At 35.4% G+C, this 27,786-nt stretch overlaps 1 protein-coding gene across 1 annotated transcript in view; it reads right to left on the bottom strand.

Moving 5' to 3' along the window:
- Positions 1 to 27,786, bottom strand: part of LOC138710545 (ribosomal protein S6 kinase alpha-5-like) — a 308,053-nt gene that overhangs the window by 147,378 nt on the left and 132,889 nt on the right. The window contains exon 3 of the mRNA XM_069841517.1: positions 2,637 to 2,855. Coding sequence (XP_069697618.1) covers positions 2,637 to 2,855 — 219 coding nt within the window. The remainder of the gene's footprint in view (positions 1 to 2,636; positions 2,856 to 27,786) is intronic.

The following is a 27,786-nucleotide window of genomic DNA, read 5'->3' as shown; positions in this document are numbered from 1 at the left end:
GCTAAGGGACGGAACTCTGCTGTTTTCATTCCAAGTACGTGTGTATTTTCGTACGTGAAAGGCGACGCGCTGTTGCCAAACTACGCAGACTTTCAGTCTAATTTTCTAATTAACCATGCACTTAATTGTAAAACACATAATAGGTTTTCTGTTTATTTTAATCTATTCTATTGACCCTTTAATCTGCACAATTATATTACTTCTACCCATTATTATTATTATTATTATTATTATTATTATTATTATTATTATTCTCAAATATTACAGCAAAACAGCTTGATAAATTAAAAATAAAGAAACTTATTTTATTCTTGGTAATTGTACCTACCATTTTTGGTCAATGTGAGAGTGTCACTTTATCACTTATCGAACAACTGAATACTAATTCATTAAAACTATTTTCCGTTGGTAATCTGACTCGTAGAAACTCTCCTGTCTTCCAGCTCCCAAACGCATATCTTTCAAGTCTTTTACTGCGTCCACGATATGCCATGGCGTATTTTTATCTGCGATTTACTGTAGACAAGCGGTATCACATAAACGGAAATTATCTATAATTAACTATAGACAATCATAATTCTACATCCAACTAAGTTTTATTCGCTTTTACATAATACCGTAATGATATGTTAATATGTGGTATGAAGTGTATGGGAACTACATGCGAATAGGATGAAGTCACTTGCGAAGAGACGAGGAACTACATGTAACTCTGATTTGACAATATTCATCGTTGCGTTTCCTTCATAGTGTTGTGCTGACTGACTCATCATCGTTTCCAAATACAACTAATCAACTTGGCGTGGATTTCCAGTTACCGCTACGCTAAAATTGAGATTGTGCGCGCGTCAGTGCTTGCCCTTGACTTGGATGTAGGTAGGCCTATGAACTTCCTGCTTCTGGCTGGGAGATACGGTAAGAAAGCTAGGCCTATGTATGAAACAATATCACGTTTCTAATAATTAGGGGACGGATTTTGATGAAATGTAATTAATTTTTTTAACTTTTAAATACACTAATTCATTGTATGATATCGGTGCAGCAAAACAAAATATGCAATTTTTATTTTCCACATTTTTCTTTTGCCAATTTTGTCCGATAGTTTTTTTGCTGGGGGGGGGGGATTAAAAACGATTTTATTCAATTCATACTGGTTTTTATACAATTTTTTTAATTTAGTTTTATTGTCCAACAGCTTTATATACAAATCATAGTTACTGCTTTTCTTGTTCATACTTATTTTGTTTCCAAATTTGTATCAATTGAGAATTATCTTTACTAGAAGAAAAACAGAAAGAGAAGAATTTTGATTTCTTTCAAAAACATTTTTTTTATTATCTGTCTATATGCAGTCCCCTGCCTTTCACTTATCAACTTTCAAGATATATTTTCTTTAACGTTTAGGACATTTTTACGTAAATGTAACGAAATTCTAGTGGTCATTTTTAAGCTATTTTAGATCATCAACATCCGTCCCCTCATCATGATGATGATGATGATGATTATCGTTTATGGTTGGCGGTTTCTGACCCAATACTTTGTTTTAAGTTATACATAGCCGGTATATTCTGACAACACGCACAGAATCGAGTAAGTGGTTATGGAGCGATGTGAGATTTTTATTGTCTCATAGTCCATATATTCGCGCTGCCTGCCATTGTTTACTATACTCTGACTGATTTCAAACAGTACTCTTAAACTGTGTAGTATTATCTTCCCTTGCCCTTGTTATCAATAGTAAATGTAGGCCTAACATCAGCTTCTAGCTTTAGGATCAGAAACCGCCAGCCCTAAATATCATCATCATCATCATCATCTTTACAAGTAGCGAAAGCTTTTCGTAGAAGCAGAAGAAAGAATATTGTGTCGGAGTACTCTGTCCAAACATTATTATTATTATTATTATTATTATTATTATTATTATTATTATTATTATTATTATTATTTTTACATGCCGTGAAGGCTTTTCGCTGTGAAATAAACAATATTGTGCCACATTATTTATCCAAACAAACATTTTTCCAGTTATGTATGCCTGCTATTTGCAAATTTGTCCCCGTGTAGTCTAAATTTCTCATACGTCGTCTTCTTAGTGATCATCTTCCTAGCGATTTTTCTTATGTGACTTTTCTAATTTTTCTTTGACATGCCTTATTAGGCCTATCCTTGCAGTTACAGTACATCTGGACGTTCATATAAACGTTACATTTCTTAATCTTTTCTGACTCTTCATTTTCGGCTAATATACTGAAGTGGTCCAAATATTTACCTCAACATCTTCCTTTGAAATATTTTAAGTTTACCTTTTTCTCTCAGATGCATAGGTAAGATCTGCATGGTCAATTTGGATTTCCTTGAAACTATTTTGTTCTTCAGTAGATTCAATATAGAATAACAAGTCCTGTTTGTTTATTTGGAGTCGCTTGTTAATTTAATCAGTTACATTTTATGATAATGATAATAGTAATAGTAATAATATTAATAGTAATAATAATAATAATAATAATAATAATAATATTAATAGTAATAATAATAATAATAATAATAATAATAATAATAATAATAATAATAATAATGAGCTTCAAATGAGAGCTGACACAATGTATTAAATAAGAACAGACATTAATACCACTCACCAAGTATGAGGTGAAGTTTGGCGTCAGTCTGGAAGGCGTAGTGCAATGTGACGAGGAAGGGCGACAGTCGCACTGCCTCCAGCACCTGGCGCTCCGTTTTGGTGTGCTCCGTGGTCTTCTTTTTCTGCACGATCGTTGCCTTTTGCAATACCTTCATGGCGTACAGGCGCTTGTCGTCCACGCCCCCGATCTTGCGCACCAGGAAAACCTTCCCGTAGGCTGCAACACACATTTTAACATCTTACAATGAAACCAATGACATGATAAAACTAGAACGGGAATCTCCCTACATCAGGGGCGTATTTTGCGGGCTACCGGGGCTACCGGCGGTAGCCCAAGGAAATTACAAAGGAAAAAGTTTATAATATAACATAATGTAATAATTTTGTATTATTAGTTTTACCATAGTAATTAAAATTAAAGTAATTGTTAGATATATTTTGTGTAATAATAGGGTCAGCGGTAGCCCAAACCCTTTTAACCAGTATACGCCACTGCCCTACATGCTCCCTAATTTCTGGCATAGTTATTACAGCGAATAGGGATTATAAAGAATGGACACTGAGCGAATTTTCCTGTGTTTTGTTTCTCTGTGCGCCAGCGTTTAGTTCCACTTTCAAGCGCTAGAGGTTAGTGTAATCGAGCATACGCTAAGATAATAATTGAGAATAGAATTGAGACACAGGATCCAAACATCGCCTATGTTATTGCATAATCCAGTAACGCTTTGCTTCAAATAAATTCAAATTAACAGCTTTTCCTTATTTCTCAGTGACAAACTAGTTGTAATAATAATATTTTATATTTCAGAAATAATAAATTATATTATAAAATAATATAATAAATTATAAAATTAAGTATCGAATTCATTTAATATTTGTATATAATATAATATAGGTATATGGTTTTACTTCTCGTAAGAGTTTTGTTTTTTCCATTTTCAGCGCTATCAAATCATTACATATTTTAATTGTTGTTGGGGTCAACGTCTCAACTCTCATTATAAAGGTACTCTAGAGTTTAGACATTACAGTTAATGACGGATTTAATATTTTATGGATCCAATTTATTTTATTTGAGTACATAATGTACCCAGATGTATTAATTATATGTGTCGACTGCTAGCTGGTGTGATGTCAGCGCCAACTCTAGGGAGAAAGCAGAACCTCATTTTAGCTGGCTTGAAGGTCATTGAAATCAGTACGGCTACATCAAAGGTACCGACGCGAAGTGTCCATTCTTTATAATCCCTATTCGCTGGTTATTATTGTTTGAAGTGCCCCACCTCCCAGAAAAAAAGTGCAATGGGTTGAGATCTGGTGAACATGGAGGCCAAGCATGTGCGAAACTCGATGAGACGATGAGCTGCGGCTTTTATTGAGGTAGGAAATGGACATTTTGAACAGTTCATCTAAGTGTAAGTAAATGTAAACAGGATGCATCATAATAATGTCAGCAAACAAACATACTGGACTGCACTATGATCATACTTGCAAGCCCTACTGAGGAACCAAGCATTTTCGTACCCATGTTGATATAAACATCTTTTCTTCTATATGTATATGAGAACTCAATACCTGAAAGTTTTTCCCACTTTTTTCGTTACACTCTGTATTTTATTTATTTTATTTTACTTAGTTATTTAACGACGCTGTATCAACTACGAGGTTATTTAGCGTCGATGGGATTGGTGATAGCGAAATGATATTTGGCGAGATGAGGCCGAGGATTCGCCATAGATTACCTGACATTTGCCTTATGGTTGGAGAAAACCTAGGAAAAACCCAACCAGGTAATCAGCCCAAGCGGGAATCGAACCCGCGCCCGAACGCAACTCCGGATCGGCAGGCAAGCGCCTTAGCTATGCCGGTGGCCTACACTCTGTATATTAACCAGTTTTACATAAATAAACTCCATTCTTTTGTGAATTAACTTTTGTTAACGAGATTAACAAAAGAAATAACACAAGTCAATGATTTATAAAATATCCTAACATTGGAAAAATTCTATATTAAATTTCATTTCTAGAGATACACTACAATTTAGCTACTTTTCTATGTCTACGTGCCTTTGATAAATGAAGTGACATCCAATAAAGTTGAAGGCATTCTAAAATAGATTTATCCACAGCTATTTCTGACCTTACGTGATCAGAACTCTCAAAGCGTTAAATTAACTAATCTTAAATTTTAATCCAGCTCTTTCATAATCTTTCTCGCACGATGAGAATATCTCAATATACACAGAAACACGAAACTGAAGCATGGAGTGTTGTAGAAAAAAACCTTCATTTTGTTGCGCTTTATGAATCCAATTATTGGGTCTTAAATGATTATGGCGTCACCGTTATTTGATTAGTGGAACAAGCTTGCCATTTCACGGTGATTCTGACACTTGCTGATGGAATTGCAAATATGACCCTTCACCCTCGAGATATCGCCAGTTCTTGACCCTTGATCGCAAAAACTCGCCGCATGCCATGTTCATTCTGGTACTGTCACACGAACAGACAGCAATTCCGGACACTGAATGACTCTGTCCGAAGGTCATTGCAGCACTTTTCAAGGCTGCAATGGCTAGAATGTTTGTCCATTACGTTTTCGTCCATTCGTAATTTGGTCCTAATTTTACCTTTGTCCAGTTATGTTTGTCCTGCATCAAATATATATATATTGTCCTTACCCGATTTAGTCCAAATTCGTTTACTTGAAATTTTCGTAGCTGTGTTCATTACAAAAAAAGAATCACTGAAATAAAACATGAGATTTCTTTTCAGTTATTTCAAAGAATAAAGAACATGCGTTCATTGCAGTTATTTCTTAGGAAGTGTAATTTCCTTCTTTAATTTCCATCTTCTGAGTTCTGCCGGTTGCTGTGTAATTTCATTACAGGTTGACCGATTCTCACATCGCCAATATATCCTGGTTCGATCCTTACTGTTGATGACAGTAGCTGTCTTTTATGAGCAATGGTTTGTTCATTTTTGAAGTAATTACTTTGGAATCCATACCTGATAATGTTATGTAAAACTAATGTATGCATTTCCCTAGCAACACCTGTCCATTTTTGAGTTCTCCATTATTTGGTATGATATTGTTGGCATTTGTTTAAAATATGCTTCTAGCATCTGAATATCCAAAATCAATCACGATTGGACAATATGTATATTGGACTAAATTTTTGTGGACTAAAATTTTCTGCACAAAATTTACTCTTGGACGAAAATGCTATGGACTTATTCCACTGGACTTAAATGTGTTGGTCATAGAAATTTGGACGAAATGTATTGGACGAAAATGTTTGGACAGACATTCCTGAAAGCGCTAGAAATGTGTAATTAATGCTGGAGTAATTAATTATAAATAGTTACGGCGTCTAAGATGTTACTGAAGTATTATTATTATTATTATTATTATTATTATTATTATTATTATTTAAATTATGGTTTATTTAACGACGCTCGCAACTGCCAAGGTTCTATCAGCGTCGCCGGTGTGCCGGAATTTTGTCCCGCAGGAGCCTGTCGCATTTAAGCACACTTAAATGCCATCGACCTGGGCCGGGATCGAACCCGCAATCTCGAGCACAGAAGGTCAGCGCTATACCGGCTACGCTACCAAGGCTATTATTATCATTATCATTATTATTATTATTATTATTATTATTATTATTTCATAAATGGGAACCGTATTGTTTGGTGAAATAAAATGAGTGATTACGGTATTAAACCTGCCATCATTTCGGTAGGTATTTCATGAAATAAGTAGACAATTAAATTGTATTATGTTATACTGAATATAAAACATGTGTTACTTTTAAAATAAATATCACCAAAATATAAACTAAGCATGTTTTTTTACATAGTTCGTACGAAGATTTGTGTGATGGTCAATGAACATTTTCATCTACTTATAAAGCCCGTCTTATTGTCAAAATTACATCCAGGCAACCACACTGCCTGCAAACAATTCACACCAAATTCACTGTGGCCCTCTACTAGCTCCCCACAAAACTTTCTCGTCTCAAAATATAGCTTCCGTCCCATAGCATACTGCTTCTGTAGTCGGCTACAGAAATAAATCTTTTTTGTGCGAGATCGTGCGTATTTGCTTGTTTTCCGCACAGAACCAATACGCGGTAAGTGTGAAATACCACATTCAGTATTCCCAACGTAACACACACAACAATTTCCCTCTTCTTACCGCTTAAGCGCGACATTCATTTTACTGCTTTAGGCTTTTAACATATTATTTTTAGAGACGTTTAACATAGTAATAATTATAAATTGGAAACTTACCACTGCAATTTCACCTAAATTGCAATGTTAAATATTGTTTTTAAATATTTGCAAAAATTAAGTAAAGTCTACTACTCCACGAAACTTATTGCATTCCTGATACAAGTAACATTAAGGAAGCCGTGAAAAAATCAACGAGATTCCAGATGCTGATGTTATTACTGCAATATGTTATATAAATAATATTGTTAAAATATTAAAATGAAAAATAAATCATTACATAACCTTACCGTTTGTTTTAAGTTCTCATTTATAGACCGGGGGAAAAAAAGACAGACGTATATCACGGCCTGCTGGAGTATAGTAAACACAGAAAACATTTTACGGCAACAATGTTGAAGAAAGATATTTTGGTGTTCCGAAGTTGGCGTCATTAAACAGAAACCAACATGGAGATTTCATTGCAACTAATTAGAAATTCGTCTTTCAGGTATGTAATAAACGATCTTCGCACAAAATAATGTACGATACACGAGCGGTATGTTTGTTTTCATGTTCTCGGAAATTAAAAAAGCTCAACTACGTTTCGCTTTTTCAATCTTTTCCTCGAACATGAAAACGTCAACATACCGCTCTTGTAACGCATATTACTATTTCGTTAGCAAGAGAGATACACACCTTTATCTGCCGTGTGTTTTATACTTTACTTCCTTCTCTAGTCTGATCCTCACACTTTATTCCTTTCCTAACCTTTTAAAACTAGTAAAAGTGAGTGCACAAAACATCCATAGAAAAAAAAATCAGAATTATTGGCGTTACCAAGCCATTGACAAATTAACTGAAAACTAAAGCCACAAACGTGCTTTTTAACAATATTGGATAAAATTTTGGTGCATATTTCGTAGTTCTTGCGATAGACGGGGTATATTTATGGTTATTTACATATTTCTCACATGATACCAATTTCGCGAGTTTGTTTTACTTAAATACGGTATTTTAGATATCTTGAAGGGTAAATGTAACAAATAAAGTAATTGTGGAAAATTCCGTGCTGTAGTCCTGGCTGCCTTTTCCCCAAGTGGTCTACATACCCCCCATCCAACAAAAATTTCACATGAACCCCATACGGGATTTGAACTAACTCTCCTGCGTGGAAACTCGCTGCTCTCGCCGCTCAGCTAACGGCGTGCCCATGCCCTACATACACGCCAATATTTACAGAAAAAGAGGGCGATATTGCTCTGAATGCCTACCATCTGACGCGTACACAAATCAAGTTGTGAATTCAGACAAAACTGACGACACAGGTACAAAAACGCGTAGGATCAGCGGACTGGGGAGAAATGCTTGTCTTGCGTAACGGGACGCGAGAAAGATCCGTAATACTGTAGGCTACTGCAGAATAAACAATGTTTTACTTGGACTTTCTAATGCATTACCCAAACTGTGCAAATAACACATATTCCCTTTCAGTAGAAGAAGCTCGCGGTTTCTCCCATGATATTTAAGAAGAAGGAAGCAGGCCACAACTGTGGGCCTCGCGTTTAGAAACCTCATGTAATGTAATAATGACTATCTTCGTTTCTTCGTAGGCAACATCGACGTCTTGAACTGTGCTTTTAGCGATATTGTACAAATATTACTTTTCAAGGTTTCAGACTTCAATATCACATTCTATATAAGGTTGTTATTTCGTTTACAGTTTGCTAATAATTTGTACTATTAATAAAACATGACTAGAACCACTGGTAGTGTGTCGTCAATCTCTTTTGGAATGCATTAATTGAGTGCGTATATAAGAATATTTTCTTAAGTACAGGAGAATATGTGTTAATTATGTAATACGAAATATTTTTCTAACAATTCTTGTTAACAATAATAGCTGTTTCAGGTTTCTCATTGTTTAATTGTTATATATATCACAGATAAATGTCTAAATTATCTCATTATTATTATTATTATTATTATTCACTATTATTATTATAACTATTTCTTACCAATGTTTATTATTGTCACACTAACATTACTTATCCAACTTTCATTATTTACTTTCATGTTGTTTTATGGTCTAGATGTAATAACTATGTAAGCAATTGTATTCAATTAGAATTAGAGTCTGGCTGGGCGGAAGAGAAGGCCTACTGGCCTTAGCTCTGCCAGATTAAATAAATACATTATTATTATTATTATTATTATTATTATTATTATTATTATTATTATTATTATTATTAAGTATTGCAGGCCTACCTGGAAAGGGGGCTGAAAGCATAAACAATTTTGTAATTTTCAATGTTATTTCCAAAGATTGTAATACTAAGTCAAAATTATCAAAATTATCCAATAACGTTAGACGAAACAGAGATAAATTAATTAAGACTCAACATCGAAATAATCATGAATGATCAGCTTATTTTTTGTTTGCTTTAAAGGAAATAACTTTTGATACAATTTTATTATTTTCTGGGCAAAAACTGAAATCATAAAACATAATAATGATAAATTATGCAAAGCGCATTGAAGACCGACCGACCATCGCTATATATTGCTATGTTATTTCCAAAGATTGTAATACTAAGTAAAAAATTAATCAATTCTAATATGAATCAGAGAACTTTCTGCTGTGTAGTTATTCTTTTACGGTGTAGAAGTTCTCCGTGTTGTCGGGGTAACTACCACTGCTTTCTTTCTCTATAAGCTTAGTAGAGTTAGATACGCAATTCATCGCGGCGCTGAGGGTGCGATCGAGGGGTTAAACAGAGATTCATTCAAATATTACTGTTTCGTAAATTAATTTTCTTTGACTTGTTAACATGTTGCTTAGATTTATTTAATTATTAGTAATAGATTATTCGTTCGTGGAGATCTATCCGGTTATTTAACCCCCCAAAATGAGTTTTTCCAGAGTCGAGATCTAACTAAATCGCTTTTTCGCACTTGAAGACCGTAGAGTCACCTCATTTCATCAAAATCCTTAGACCCGTTTTATATATAAAATTACAAAGATACAAGAATTGCTCATTTAATAACATTTGACATACTAGGTGGAAAAATCCAAATATCTTGGAATAACAGTAACAAATATAAATGATATTCGGAAGGAAATTAAACGCAGAATAAATATGGAAAATGCGTGTTATTATTCAGTTGAGAAGCTTTTCTCATCCAGTCTGCTCACAAAAAAGCTTAAAGTTAGAATTTATAAAATAATTATATTACCGGTTCTTCTGTATGGTTGTCAAACTTGGACTCTCACTTTGACAGAGGAACACAGGTAAAGGATGTTTGAGAATAAGGTGCTTAGGAAAATATTTGGGACTAAGAGGGATGAAGTTACAGGACAATGAAGTTACATAACGCAGATCTGCATGAATTTTATTCTTCGCCTGACATAATTAGGAACATTAAATTCAGACGTTTGAGATGGGCACACCATGTAGCACGTATGGGCGAATTCAGAAATGTATATAGAATGTTAGTTGGGAGGCCGGAGAGAAAAAGACCTTTGGGGAGGCCGAGACGTAGATGGGAGGATAATATGAAATGGATTTGAGGGAGGTAGGATATGATGGTAGAGACTGGATTAATCTTGCTCAGGATAGGGACCGATGGCGGGTTTATGTGAGGGCGGTAATGAACCTCCGGGTTCCTTAAAAGCCATTTGTATGTATGTAAGGATATTTGATAAGTAATGGCAACAATGCTATAAATCAGTGCTCCTAGTGGTGACCATTGAAATCTTGTATTATGTAAATAGAGCAGTGATTGTTTCATAAATTTGCAATATTGAAAGTCTCGAAGTAGCCATATTTTGTAAATTCAGTGGCTCATTCTGATTTGTAGTAATCAATACAGCCCTAAAGGTACGAACAAAGGTGCTTAATAAAAATCCAAGTTGCAAGAGAAAAACATGCAACTCAGTGCTTTAGGGCATTACAAGAAGCCTGTGGGAGAGAAGTCCTATCATACTGAACTATTGCAAGTTGGGTGGACGCAAGACATTCACTTTCAATCAAGAGTTTACATCCGAAGAGCTTTAGATTGATCAGTGACACTGATATCCAGAAATGCTACTGCAAACGGAGTCTGGCGTCTTCCAAGAATTTGACAACGTATTGTTGACATGGCAGGAGACTATATTTAATAATGATAATAATGATGATCATGATGATGATGATAATAATAATAATAATAATAATAATAATTTTATTGCCAGAAAAATACAATGCAAAGAAATTGTAAATTAACAAAATTCTAACACTTCCCCGAAACAGTATATTCTCGTGCTCAGGGGAGGATTCGATACATAATATGTATGTAATGTCAAAAGTAACCCAAATAAATTTAGTGTGAAACAGTAACTATGTCGCCGTTACTTTTCGAATGCCCTAGTTACTTGTATGTATGTATGTATGTATGTATGTATGTATGTATGTATGTATGTATGTATGTATGTATGTATGTATGTATGTATGTATGTATGTATGTATGTATGTCTAGTAATTCCAAACATATTTCTAAGAAATAACATAATATGTTAGGAGTTTTAAGACTATAATATATTTATTTGTTCTGTAATGTTATCTAAAGTCGCCTCTTTCATAGCGCCAACTTGCCCCCAGTTACCATGGCGATCGTTGGATCTGAGATTCACCAGTTTACATTTACGCGAGGAGATGGATTTTGATGGTCTATAAAATTCCAAGCATGGCTTCCTCAGGGAGGAAGTAAAGCTGTGTGTCCTTTGTCGTAGATTTAGGACTACGGCACATAAATGTGTCCCTGAAAGAGTGCGCCAGGCAAAAGCTGTCGGTCATTCTCTGCTCATGTTGTATCTCAACTTAACTTCTACAGTTGAAAACGTCGTCAAAATAATACTACTATCACCAAGAAAGCCAATTTGAACGACAACAAAGCCTGTACATTGTATGAGGGTGATGCGAGTGGACAAGTCTGTCAGATTCACAAGTAACCTACAAATTCCTGGGCGATCAAATGCCTTAGACAATTAGCGCAAGAGGCGCTATTTGCAGTGCAAACTGCAGAAAGTGTATTTATAGTGTGAATGCATTGTAGTAAGCCACTAGTGGAAGCAGGCAGCAGTAACACGGGCCGTGTACCGTTACCATCCGTTAGCCGAGGTTCGCGAAGGTGAATGTCCCCACCGCGCGGCCCGCGGCCGAGTGAAAGTCGCTGAATTTTAATATTTCGCGCAAAACGCGGTTCGAAAATGTATTAACAAACATCAGCACGTGCTGTTTGATATACATTACGTAAACAGGCCTACCACTCTTACACCAAACATTTTCGTCCGTATGGAAAAGGAGAACACTTCGACGATGATAAAAGGACAAAGGTAGATCGGAGGCGACGAACTGGGATTTTTACGATCCATTACGAGAAACAACGGACTAGGATATTAAGTATACGGGACACATTGAAAATATTTTGTTTTAATTATTAAGCAGGCAATTAAATAAAGCCAGACTATACCCAAGGTATGAACCTATTTCAACAATAACTCTTAGTACGTTATATATTAACTAAAAAAACTTAAGACTAAGAAATTCTTGAACAAAGACATTCCGAAGAATACTAATACGGCTAATAGCAATAATTATACTGACAGTAGTAATAGTAACAGTAACAGGCTACTAGCAACGATAATATTAGTAGTATTAGGAACAATAGTATTGGCGATAATGGTAGACTATTAGTATTAGTAGGCTATTAACAGCAAGAGTCCTAGTAGTGGATACAGCGTCGTTAAATAACCAACTAGAAAGAACTAGAGTAAACCTATTAGTAGCAGTATCAGGAACAGTAGCATTAGTAGTGATATTAGCAACAATAGTATCAGTAGTAGTAATAGCAACAATAGTAGTAGTCTTAGCAACAATATTAGTAATATTAGCAACAACAGTATTGGTAATGAATCTAATGATATTAGCAACGATAGTATCAGTATTAGTAATAGTAATAATAGTATTAATAGTTGTATTAGTAGTAATATTAGCAACAATAGTATTAGTAGAAATTATAGCAACAATAGTACTAGTAGTAATACTAGCAACAATAGTATTAGTAGTGACATTAGCAACATTAGTAGTGATATAAGCAACAATAGCTTTAATAACAATATTAGCAACAGTATTAATAGCAATATTAGCAACAATAATATTAATAGTAGTGCTAGCAACTACAGTATTAATAGTAGTACTAGTAACAACAGTAATTAATATTAGTATTAGCAACAATAGTATTAATGATAGTATTGGCATAAATAGCAACCGTATTAGCAACAATAACACTGGTGTTAGCAGCAACATTAGCAACAACAGTATTTGCAATACTTGCAACAATAGCGATGTTACTAACTTTACTATAGCCTATACTTAGTAGTATTAGTAATAGCGATAATAATAGTAACAATAGTAGCAATGTCATGTATCTTTAGGCAAGTCTTTAGCCTAGATGAGATGGAGGTCAAAAAACAATCCAAAACTTGGCTTAAGTGAAGTCAGTGGCGTATGCAGAATTTTGTTAAAGGGGGGGGGGACGGAAAATTCAACATTTCACTAATAATTTGAAAGTGTTAATTTGAGGACTGCAAGTTTTTTTTCGTTTTTAATAAATGTGTGTTAAATACAGTCTCAATCCAACAAATATTGTCTTATTGGCCATACCGCATCATTACCAGAATCCAACTTTTAATGATAATTATTTGAAAAGTAATATTCATAATCAGTTAATACTCCAATTCCAAAATAATTGTATTTTCCAAAATTTCCATTAATCTCCACCAAGAGTACAAATTAATCTCAAACAATATCCGCCGACACCAATATTAAAAAACACAAATGATAAAATTAATCTCCATAAATACCTGCCCCTGGTAATAAGCAACAGAAATAGCAGCAGATGACTTCCTATCTTACACACTAGACAAACTTATTTTAATGCAAATAATGTACGTATAACGGGACTAACACGACATAGGACATCAAACATCCATAGCGCAGACGGGATTCGAACCCACGACATCAGAGTCAAGGATCTTAGCGCGAGCAATAAATCACAATAAGCCTACTTCATATATTACGTCTTCCACTATGGCTGAAGCGGAAACGTTTCTGACCACAATAGCATCGCAGACTGGTGTTGGCTCTTGTTTTGTGAACTCACATTATGCTGACCACATGAAGGAATGTGGCCAAAGGCAGAGGATGATGACTTCTTAATCACTCCACGGTCTAGGACGCCCAGTTACGGAACTCAGCTGTTTTGATTTCAATAGAAAACGATTTCAGGAAAAAGCGATCAATATTTTCAATGCAATTCTAATATTCGCTGGGAGTTGATATTTATCTGAACATTCGGTTAAGATAAAAGCAGATAAACTAAATGCCAGCTAAGAAAGATAATCATGTACAGTACACACAACCACATCACACACTACTCAATGGGCGATATACGAGAGTCTCACAATGAATTCATAGTAAGTTTGTTTTTAAATGAATCTACAACTTACACAAAAAGAATATCCCGTTTTCAATTTTGAATAGGAGCTTCCGACATTTGTTTTTGCGTTCGTGACGTCATAGTTTTTTTCTCGAACCTAAAAAGGACAAGACGATTTTATTGATTTGTGGCACTTCCGAATGTCTAAGTTTCGTAATTAGTATTTTAATTATTTAAATTGTGTCAGTTTTTAAAAACACGTATTATTTTGTCACGTGAACAAAAAATAAATATAACCTATTGAATTTGCCTGTGAACAATGTTTCATCTAGGAAGTTGCTGGAATTGTGATCAATTGGCCAGAAATGTATTTACGCAATGATCAATATCATAAGTTCATAACGATACTCTCCAACTAAACTCCTGTATAGAATAAAGTTTCAATAGCCTAAATTTGTAAAGCTTTGTTCGCTCTTAGAAATATTCAACATAATTAAATGAAGTTCGATTGTAACAATTAGGATATTTGTTTGTAATTTTTAATACACGTCTGCATTCATTTGTTGACAAAAAAAATGAGTTACACAATGTCAACAACAGGCATGGCCTACATAGTTTACCTATGCCTTGAAGATCAAACTTGCTCCGTGGTGGTGAGCTTATCGGCATACATCGAAGACCCATTTAAAATTGAACACCAAGTGTTCTTCCGTCCTCTTGGTTAAAATTTGGTATAGCCTATTATGTCGCATCCAAGAGATGGTAAAAATGCATCCCCACACAATGAAAATCTCGTAATTCCGCCACTGCCGACGAGTGGATGAATATTAAATACCATTCTTGGGTCGAATGGTAGTTTAGTTAAGATAAGATTACGTACAGAGATCGAATGCAACATCTGTAAGCAAAAAAAAAGACGAATGTCGTATCTTTTTCTGCGAAATTGGCATGAAAACACTATGGAGAAAAAAAAAAGAAACATTTAAAGCGATTCACTGCGAAGCAAGAATAAAAATATTTAGAGACACACATATGACACTAAAAATATTTTTATGCTATCAAGGACACCGCAATTTCCAGTTACGATGACCGTTGTACTAGCAGAGTTCATTGAGAAAGGACCGTCTGTGGTAAGTGTGTCAAGAAGACCCTCACTTCGTGCCACTCAGTACCTCTCAATGAACACTTTCTAAGAGGCTCTTGACTCTTTCTGTTCGATACTTCCCGTCCGAGTGACAAGGCTGGCAATTGTCCCTCTCCTCTGACTTGTCCTTATGAACTATGAATAAGTCCGAACATTAAATCAAACTATACAATTAGTCACATTAAGTATGCATGACTGCATCATCTGTTAACCTTCTTTCCACTCTCGTCACAGCCACAAGAAACTGCCTATGCTAAGTGAAAAATGTGCTTTACGAAACCGAGTTTCGAATGCTTCCTTAAAATTAATAAATACAGACAAGTTCGTGCACGTTGTTATATTATTTTGTCTAATGTCATTGTTATTAATATATTTTATAGTTTCAATGGGTATGATGTCAAACCATTATCACCTCGCATTCCAACAGTAGGTCTTAGGTTATGGTTCCTTCTTTTATTACTGGTGATACCCAATTAGCCCACGGAACTGTTCACCGTTGTAGTCATCAGACTCCCAGATGGGGGGGAAGCAACAACATTATTTTCGAAATATATAATTTCCGTGATTGTTAGAAAACCACCTCTGCAGAAAATGTGATATCTTTGGGACTCAGAGATGCCTCTCATCTCACTCTATGGCAACCACGGTCTGGATCCAGAATTTCCTCCTGCCTTCTTCGCAAGATCGCAGTTTATCATTTTCATAATTAAATAACCGATCCACATTCTCAATTAAAATGCAGTTTCACTTTTTGCAAGGAACTTTCACTCTTTAATTTGTGACATTTGTTAGGACTATTTCTTGTGCATGAAGTGCACATACTGTACGGTACTATGTTTCATTAGTCCGTAGCAAGCCTGTAATATATAACTAATATATCAATGTAAAATAAAGAGCAATTTCCAAGATAAACTCTTAAGTGAAAACTTGAAAGTTGGTGTAAAACCGACTCACGGAATTATTGGAGTTAGTAAACACGTGTGAAGTTGAGAGCTGTGTGTTTGCTGGCGTTTCCAAGAAGCGGATATGGGTCAGGGAGCCCGTACTCAATGCGAAACGCATTCCCTGCACTGCACTGCGCATGTGCAAATGTGCAACACAACTAACTGGCGATGCATCATCATCATCATCATCATCATCATCATCATCACTGTACAACGAATAGACTATTAAATTTCGAAGCAGGTGAGAAAGACGTCCTCTTTGTACAGACTAGAGACGACACGTTGTAGCCAGCTGAATATGTATTTGTAGATGTAAAATGTTACTACATAATTTCATGTTTAATTCTCATAAAAATATCCATATTTATTCTTCCTAACTTTGCCCATATTTTAATAAGTTGTTTAACGATTCTGTATCAACTGTATCAACCTATCACAGTAAAAAAATCCTGCTACGAAACCCCAACATAAGCCTCGGAATGGGACTGATTCTTTGATGCGACCACAGCAAAGGAGTAAGTGAGATAGGTTTGGAAGTAAATCCCGAAAAAAAAAAAACAAACAAACAAACAAAAACGAACAAAGTATATGATTATGTCTCGTGACTAAAACATATTACGAAATTGAAATATAAAAATTGAAAAATTATCCTTTCAAAAAGTGGAAAAATTCAAATACCTTGGACCACGAGTATATATATATATATATATATATATATATATATATATATATATATATATATATATAAATTTCACTTGAGAGGAAATTAAACGCAGATTAAGTATGGAAAATTTCTGCTATTATTCGGTTGAGAAGCTTTTCTTATCCAGTCTGCTTTTAAAAAAACTGAAGTAATTTATAAAACAGTTATATTACCGGTTGTTCTGTATGGTTATGAAACTTGGACTCTCACTTTCACAGAGGAACAGAGGTTAAGGGTATTTCGAGAATAAGGTGTTTGGAAAATATTTAAGACTAAGAGGGATGAAGTTACAGGAGAACGGAGAAAGTTGCATAATGCACGCATTGTATTTTTAGTAGATTATTTTACGACGCTTTATCAACATCTTAGGTTATTTAGCGTCTGAATGAGATGAAGGTTATAATGCCGGTGAAATGAGTCCGGGGTCCAGCACCGAAAGTTACCCAGCATTTGCTCGTATTGGGTTGAGGGAAAACCCCGGTAAAAACCTCAACCAGGTAACTTGTCCCGAACGGGAATCGAACCCGGGCCACCTGGTTTCGCGGCTAGACGCGCTAGCCATTACTCCACAGGTGTGAACCACGCATTGTATTCTTCACCTAACGTAATTAGGAACATTAAATCAGACGTTTGAGATGGGCAGGTAGCACGTTTGGGTGATCCAGAAATGCGTATAGTGTTAGTTGGAAGACCTTTGAAGAGGCCGAGACGTAGATGGGAGGACAATATTAAAATGGATTTGAGGGAAGTGGGAAATGATGGTCGAACTGAATTAATATTGCTCAGGGTAGGGACCGATGGCGGGTTTATGTGAGGGCGGCAATGAACCTCCGGGTTCTCTAAAAGCTGTTTGTAAGTATCAAATGTGATGTGATCTAGCGTCGATGGAATGTGGGTAGGCAGAGGAGTCCGATGATTCGTCGTATATTACCTGACATGCGCCTTACAGTTAAGGAAATCTCGGGAAAAACTCAACCAGATAATCAGTCCAAGCAGGAATCGAACCATGCCCGAACACAGCCATGAATCAGCATGTAAACGCTCTACAACCTGCAACATGAGCTACGATTCAGACTTCCATAGGTTATATAATGTTATAATGTTTAAGGGAATTATGGGCGAAATTTCTGTCTCCTGATGACATTTTTATTTTCTACAATTTTTAAGTTAATATTTGATTTTGAGTACACAGCATCCTCTTACTATAGACAATAAAGCATGTATATTTAATGATTTTTCAATTGAATAAAGTTTTAGTTATTGATATTTAAAAATATAAATATATTTTCAAAATCTGTCTCACCTTATAAAGTTTAAAGACCAAGCCTGAATTTTTATGACAGTATGTATGATATGTGTAAAAAAAAACCAGGATCCAAAATTTTAAATTTAAATTTATTAATCGAGAAAATAAAATTTACATTCTTCAAAATTTCACTTTTGTTTAGGATCAATTCAGTATGTTTCATTCTTAATTAAAAGTACCTACTGACTATAAAAAAATGGAACTGGGTTTTGTTAACAGTTTATACGTAGAACATGCAGTAAAATTTTCATGTTCATAGCATCAAAAATTAGATAGACTTTACACTTTAAGCATGAGGAAATGTGCTAAAATGTGGTAATTATAGCCTTCAAAGTTTGCATGAAATTCAAATAGTGGGAATTAAAGAGTGTGGTCATTTAAATATCGACAGACCAGTTTAAAAAGGGAAACAACTCAAAATTTGAAGTTTTGAGAAACATGTATTTTAAATCTTCATAATCAATACACTAATTTGAAAACATCATTAACAGAATTTTGAGTAATTTGAGTGCTGTTTGGATTTTTCACAGCAACATTGAACTTTAAAATGTAAATTTCTCAAAATTTTAAATTTTGAGTTGTTTCCCTTTTAAACTGACGCGTTGATATGGCATAATATTTTTAAGCTTCCAAGTGCTATAAAGCCCTGAAACTTGGTTAACATACTCTTATAGGCCTAAATAAGATATTAATTCATTTTTCACAAAAAAAAAACGAAAATGCGATTTTTGATTGAACATAACCAAAATTTCACACCCGTATCCTCCCATAATAATAATAATAATAATAATAATAATAATAATAATAATAATAATAATAATAATAATAATAATCATGCAAATAATTTCAATTTTACTGTTCTAACGTGACTTCGGAAACTACAATTTTCACCACATACCCGTTTAACTTACTATTATGACAAGTGTTGTATTGCATGTTTCCACGTATTCACCTTTTTTTTACATTCTAGCTTATTTTATCTTTTTGTTTTCATATTTCTCGATAATGGCATGTATATAATGTGATAACTTGTGCTATATATAATCATAATTTTCCTTACTGTGTGCACCTAAAATTATTGTGTTCATTGTATGCTTTGTACTTCACTATTATTATTAATATTATTATTGTCTTATATTTTTATATTTTATATGTCTAATTTATTTTGACCTACTGTTTCCCTTTCTTTCTATATGTTATATATTATGTCTGATTTCTACTGACTTGTTGTTCACATTATATTTTGATTACCATCTTCAGTTTTGTGTGTAAAATTGTAGTGTACTTTGTAAATTTGTAATGTGTTTTGTAACGTAGTTTTACTCCTGATTGAGTGTTAGAGAAGGCCGTATGGCCTTAACTCTGCCAGGTTAAATAAACCATTATCATTATTATTATTATTATTATTATTATTATTATTATTACTACTACTATTATTACTACTATTATTACTATTACTATTATTATATATGCAGCATATGGAGGTAGAGATCCATACTCTCAAGATCTCGGCACTGAAATTGGGATGTGTGGTGGACAGCCGCATTTCCCCTTCCGGAAAGACCCAGCAGCCTACTCAATATGGTACTCGCAGGAGGAGGAGCTGAGAAAATCTAAGGCCGTTCTGAAAGTTCTGGCAACGAGAAAAATCGCGCCACCAACTGGAACCTTTCAGTTCCTAACCAGTTACTCTACCAAACGGCAGACTCCAACAGTCATAACCGCTTGACAACCACCCTCTCTCCAAATTTTATACGTTTTTTTTTTTAACGTTGGGAAACTAGTGTGACTCCAGCAAGTCTCCAGAAATTCCTGGATGTATCTTTACCGAAATAATGGCACCGAAAAGATGTTCTGTTCATAAACTAAATACTCGTATGTTCACTTCCATCATTCTCAAAAAAGCATAGGCCCATCACATATTTATCACTCTGCTTCCTCATGTGTCGTTATTAAAACTTCTGATGCCAGTGGAGATAACAGACAATTTTAATTATTAATTTAACGATGTTGGGAAAACGTGCACCTGTGAAATTTTTTCCTTCAAGTTTTCAATTAATTATTAAACATATTTTCAATTTTAATACGTGATAAAAACTTCCGACACTTTTCGTTAAAAGAACTACTGTAAATAATATTCAGAACTTGTATTATAATTATAAATATATACTTTGCTTAAAGCTATCATAATTAACATGTACTGTAATTAATTTTAGTGACATTTAATGGTAATAATTATGAAATATACCTATATTAACTTCAATATTTCATTTACCCATTCAGAAAGGAATTGCGAAAATGTTTATAGGAGACATCCCAAAGTCTCCACCCGTCTCCTTGAGAGACTTCTCCAACAGATTAAAGAATCTTTGATATGGTCTGTGTGTCGCGTTGAAGGCGTAATTTCCGATTTCAGCAAACTAAGAAATTACATATCACAAACACTAAAACGATAGATGTAATATAGATTACATGTTCAGGGATACATTTTTAATATAAAAAGGTACCCTATATATATAATGTCAAAATTTTGGGTTCTATTGATTATCTGTGAAAATGTTAATAAAGAAACAAGATGGACAACATTTTCACTTAAAAAGAGCAATAATTTTTCTGAAATAATTGTTACATAATAGGAAAACGATTAATTCCCATATACAGAATTGACAGAAGTGTTCAAAAATGTAAAAACTGTCCTAAATAGTCTATAGGCTGTCATGTAAGAAAAATGTCACTTTTGACATACCTATATAGGCCTACTTCAGGAAATAAATTTTCTAAATGTCATGCGTGATAATGAGTGATGTATGCGTAATCCTCGTAGATCTTGTATTTAACACTTTCAATTGAACTAAAAATGATGTTGTAAGCAATATCCCATTGTACTTTTGTTCACACAGTGTATCTATTTACATGTATAGGCCTGGGCTAATACACGTAGGCTGTCCTGCATTTTTCCTTTACTCGTATTAGATCTACTTATGAATCTATGGCGATAAGAAGAACAGGAATCGCCTGGAGAAAATTTTGGAGATTGAAATACATATGGCAAGACAGGTCCTTCAGTCTGAAGTTAAAAACAATTAAAGGCTGGTTCACAATAAAGCGGGAACGGAAACGACGAGAACGGAAATATTGTTAAAATAAATGTATTTAAATATGAGCATTCACATTTAACGAGAAGCTTGCCGGAGCCCGGGAACGGGAACGTGAAGGTTGGCCAAGTTTTAACTCTGCCGTTCTCGTTTCCGATAACAGTCTAGCTACTAGATTCATTCTGTTGCCATCAAAAAGCTATTTGGTCGTCGTATATTTTGTACCAAGGAGGTCGTGACATTCTTCTTCATCCGTTGCTTGTAGCTGCCCCATAAATTCAGTAGAATCACTTTCAATATATGCTACGTGTATATGTGACCAGATTACCACGTGAATTAATTGAATTCGTAAATATTCCGTGCCTAACTAGTTGAGGCTGTGTACAAAATATGTTAGATCTCTCATGGACTGGTTCACCATATGAGAAGAATAGAACTCCTTATCTTCTGTAGGAGGCCATTGCTCTGTAGGGATTTTTTTTGACAATCTTTAATCTTTAAAAAGATCTACATTGCCAGAGAAGTGAGTTTCGAAGTCTCTCCTGTGCTGTAAATAATGATAGATTGCGATTTTCTTCGCAGTTTTATGCAACGGTTACAGTTAGCACACGCTGTCACGTTACTCAACCCCTGTGTTGACCGGATGAACCCGCGGACGGGTGCGCACCCGCCGTGACGAGGCATTCCCCCGCAAGATGCGCCGCATACACGACGGGAGCGAGATAATTTGTACCGCACTAGAACAATGCGACGCGCACTCGCTCCGCTCCTTGCACAGCCTACATCCCTTTCGTCGTCATGCTTGCTATTAGAGTCGAAAATCGTGTGAGAGAAATGCATGTTTAAAAAATAAAATCAACCCTATTACAGACCAAATCAACCCAGAGACTGGTGGGATGTTGGCGTTCAAACTTTTACAATCAGCATTAATGGCAGTAAGGATGTCCGTCCTTAAGTGCCTGCCGCCTTTACCACCAGGGAAATACTCTGGTAGTCATTTCTGTTAGAAGTTGAGTGAACCCCAGGGCCAAGACCGTGATCGTATTAACACCATATTACAAGAATCCCGCCATGTATATCTAGTAATAGTCTAAGGAGAAACCACAGTCTAGTATATACAGTCACGAAGCTCAATACGTAGTAAATATGCATCCATAGATAGTTGCTAACCACTAGGATCGCTAATATCGCCTCACTACAGACAATGAGAAATAGTACCGACACAGTCTATTGTTCCTAGCACCGTCACAACTCAAGCTTCGTGACTGTATATACTAGACTGTGGAGAAACCCTACCAGAGAAAAAAAGAATAGGAATATTCCAACATTGCTAGAATTGTCCTGAAACTTGTAGAAATAACAGAACAAAGTCCCTTCTAATTATTTATTTTGCTTCTTATAATTTGAGAAGAACACTTGTTACACGATTCGAACTCTGCGTGGATGTCTAGAAATACCTTCAGCAGCGTCTTCAAAATAAAATTTGGTGTGTGCGCAATGCGAATGAATTTTCGTTATTGTGCGACCGCTCACTTGTCAGCCGTAACAGCTGAGGTAATATTGGTATAAACCACGTGTATCAGGCATCTGCAGAAACCTACAGTAGAAGTCTCTCTATACTTAATGCTACAAACATCTAATTCGTAGGCCTACTAACAATCTAATCTAATGTAATCTAATCCAAAATAATCCAATCTAATCAAATTAAATCTAACCTAACCCGATGTAAACCTAAACCAATGTAACATCAAATCAAATTTAACGCAGTCAAACCAAAATCAACCCAACCAAATCAAATTTAACGGAGACAAATTAAAATTAACCCAGTCAAGTCAACCGAACCAAATAAAATGTAATCTTGTCAAATTAAATTCAAGTCTATCCCAGCCTAGCCAAATCGACCCTAGAATAGCCAAGTCGAATCTAACCTAACCAACTCCAACTCAACTTAACCTTACCTAACCCAGTCAACTTCAACCCAACCTACCCTAGCCTAATCAACTCCAACCCAAACTAACAAATTCCAACCCAACCCAACCTATCCTAGCCAATTTCAATTCAACCTAACCTATCCAACACCAACCCAATCTAACCAATCTAATTTAACTTGAACGTAATCTAATTCAACCTATCTACCGCTGTGACTCAAACAACAGCATTTCCAGCAACAAAACTAGCGGACTTTACTTAGATTTATAAGAGAGAAGTATACAAATGCTCTCTCTCCCTGTCTCTGGATTGACAGTGAGTATGGCGTACCTTATCTAACACTCTTGTGTTGCATTAAGCGGTGGTTGTAGCCCAAAAACTACCTAAGTTTACTTCACACAAAGATTTCAGGGCACACTGCCATCCATCGTCATTTTTATCTCCGATATTCCAGCATTACGTATGTGGTACAAAGCTGGGACGAGAACTATCGTTCTGCAATTGAGATAAGTGAAAGGACTTCTAGACAGACATTGTTGTCTCCCAATTTGATAAATTTGCTCTTTCCGGACAGCAATTTCGAATCTTGGAGCAGTCTGTCGCCAGGCACAAAGAACAAAACCACGTGTTACAATCCAGAGCACAACGGAAGTCAGTCGTTCCAACAGGTGGATAACCTCGAGATGGGCCGGTTGAGCGTTCCGGACACTGCCCGTCCTGCACACAGGAATCCATTGCACGGACTGGCGTCACATTTCGGCCAGGGATCTCTAGCCGCATCTATAGAGAATTCCAGGTTAAAGAAAAAGCAATGGGCATATGGGGCTATTTCATCAAATGACCAGTTGCCATAGAAACACCTATTTACCACAAAGCTTCTACAGTATACTAGGCACTGCCAATAAAACCAATGCTATTTTCTTTACTTGGAATTCTTCATATACTGTACTGTCTGCATTATCTGCGTAACACAACCTAAACAGAGAACTGAGGCAAGGTTTCTATCTGTTCCTAACAGGCCTACTATTATATTAATTAATAAGTATTTGTACGTACATGTAGCTATATGAAGGGAAATTTCTTTTTTCCGGGGAAATCTTGTTGTATCTAAATAAAGAGGAAATATTGAATATTTTGCCTAAAATTCGGGGTAATCTCGTGGTGAAGGAATACATAGCATACTTTTTTTTTTTGCAAAATAAAACAGCATCGGAAACCCGTACTACTCTCAAGACTTCACCCCAGCCTATTTTTTACTATTGCGGATGATAGATGAAATGAGGGAGAAAGTGGAAAATGTTGGTGAAATGATTGGGGAAAACGGGAGTGCCCCGAGAAAACCCGTCTGCAACGCTTGCTTTGTCCACCACAAATACCATCACGACCTGGCCGGGGACTGAACTCGGACTGCCTAAATGGAAATTATCTGTAGTTAACGGTAGATTTAGACTGTATACAAGAATTAGTAGGGCTCTTTAACTAGGTATATTAGGCCTACTATATTCCAATTAAAATAAAAACTAATTTCACTAGAACAGTACGTAGAAAATGATAGGTCTAAGAAGCAAACATTCTGATGGGGGCAGATAAAAAAGTTATTTTTTTTTCTTTCATCATGTTATTAATGTCAAAAGACGTGCTTATACAAATTTTGGCCACTCGACCGCAATTACGAGGGCCGTAAAAAAATAAGTTCGCCAGGGGTCGTTAACAGAAAGAAAAAACAAATTCATTGGAAAAATTTATTGATAGACACAGCAATTGTTGAGCTATTTTTCAACATATTCCCCACCGGAATAAAATTGTGACATTGGTCGTATCATGGAATCGACAGAGAGGTGCAAACGGCTGTTGAACGCTGGTTCCGATCCCTGGCGGCAGACTTCTATGACATATGGATACAAAAATTGATCCTATGGTATGACAAATGTCTCAATTCCAGTGAGGAATATGTTGACAAATAGCGCAACAATTTCTGTACCTGTTTCAATAAATCTTTCCATGCAATCGTACTTTTTTATGTAAACGGCCCCAGGAAAAATCACTTTCTGGACGGCCTCGTAATTGCGGTCGAGTGGCCAAAATTTGTATAAGTACTTCTTTTGACATTAACATGGTGAAAGAAACAACTTTAAAATTTTTATCTGCCCCCATCAGAATGTTTGCTTGTAAGTCTATTTTCAGTACCATTACCTAGCATAATAAATTTATCAAACTGAATAAAATAGTGTGATTAGTACCACATGGTTTTCACCACAAGTTATGTATATATATATATATATATATATATATATATATATATATATATATATAAAGGATTCCATGCGTATGCACTCCTTGGAACTATATATATATGCACATTTGTGCGGTATTTATTTATTATTATGGTAATACAGTACAGTGTTCTCAAAAAAAGAAAAACCGTTGGCATCTATATGAACACTGTTCTATACTTCTGCGGCAACGCTGGCTACTAACCAGGAGGTCTCGGGTTTGATTAGAGATTTTTCCTTGGTTAAGAATTGTTCCTTGGTAGGTCCCTATGTATAACCTGTGTGTATGGTTGTCCTAATCTTTAAATTATATTATATTATATTATAATAGAAATAAGCATTAGGAAACTGGCGCACCCTACAAAAAATTCGCTGAGAATATCCCCTCAAGAAATCACTAGGGGTCGCTCGCGACTATGGACTTAGATTTTTATACAGGTCTAAATGGATACACCAGAATGAAACAAATAAGAAACGAGGTTCAAAGGAGAACTTCGAAATCCGATCCCTTATGAACAGGCATCAGTGAAGCAACGCTCCTTTCTAATAAAGGAATGACCGCTATTTTTGCTCGAGTTGCATTACGAACGCAGTCCTGTTCGATTTCCACGTGCCGTCCCGAGTTGTTTCTCACGTGTCCACATTCCTACACAAACGATACAGACCCTCCTCCTAAGCCCCCTACGGGAATCAGAAATGGGCACGTTTTTATACGTAGCTGCAGAAAAAAAAATGCTTTCCACACGTGAAACATCTTATCGATTTCTACTTACTCTTCTTTGCAACAACGGCGCAAACTCCACACCAGCATCTGCAGCATCCGGATGTTCAAACAACTTTTGGTTTAAACGTCTGCCTGCTTTCTTCTGTTAATTTCTGATTAATATTTAGCGAGATGGATGCAAAGCACGTTCGATTTTATAGCCTAGTATGTAACTTAAGTGTAAATGAACCAAATAAAAAGATTTGCAAATTGAAAGCACAGTTTAAAAAATAGAAACATAATTATGAAACACAGAAGTTAAACGTGAAACAAATTCTACACGACAGAGACATGAAAGTACTTTAGTCTATATTATAGAGACGCAACGTTGAGAATGGAACAGGCGCAGTCTGGATAACGCAAAACGTAATCAACTACATTACTACATGCATGGAGAAATAAATCTTGCTTTGGACATAGAGACTGATGTCTCTGCGGAACTCTCAACTGAGATTACAAATGTGTCTGTAGTCAGTAGTGGAATGACATAGGCTTCAGACGACGCAGAATAGGTACTATGTAGAAATAATAGGACAGGAAGTTGACAAGCACATGTTAAAAGCACAGTCAGGTACATTTAACATCTTTTTCAAGAATTAAATTATCCTACCATATTCATAATAATATCTGCGTTATTTATTTCAAGAAGCATACATAAATGATAGTAATTTATAGTAGACCTACAAGAGAGTAAAATTAGATTTTATCCGCAAGTGGGAAGTTCAACGTCCTAGGCCAAGTAGAGGTGACAATTCCCACGAGTGCATAAAAATCTGTCTACTTTCATGTAATATACGATATTTTATCGACCACCTCTGTGGTGTAGGGGTCAGCATGCTGGTATCTTACGCAGAGGGTTCGATTCTAGATAGGGTTGAATTTTCTGGTTGAAGTTTTTCAGGGTTTTCCCTCAACCGTAAGGCAAATGCCAGGAAATTCGGGCCGCAACATCCCTGAATATCACCGGCCTCATTCATCACCAAAATCATATTCATAACATCAGTAATGCATCTACAGACGCCTTCCAGTACACAACAACAGAACCAGTCTCAATACTACATAGGCCTTCGGATTTCACTCAAAAAAATTAACTCGCGGTATGGCCAGAGATGTTAAACACAGAAAAATATATTTTATCAATAATTACTGGTATCTAAATATAATTTTAAATTGTAGCCCTCTTCTTTTGTATGACTAATGTGTTGTTGGTGAAAAGTTATAAATGAATGAATTAACGTAGTTTATGTATGGATTTTATTATTGCTAATGTGTTGATTGTCATGGAGAGAGTCACTGCT

The sequence above is a fragment of the Periplaneta americana genome, chromosome 12 (genome assembly GCF_040183065.1).
Source record: "Periplaneta americana isolate PAMFEO1 chromosome 12, P.americana_PAMFEO1_priV1, whole genome shotgun sequence".
NCBI lineage: Eukaryota > Metazoa > Arthropoda > Insecta > Blattodea > Blattidae > Periplaneta > Periplaneta americana.
The sequence above is the reverse complement of the archived record's forward strand: the minus strand, read 5'-3'. Positions and strand labels throughout refer to the sequence as shown.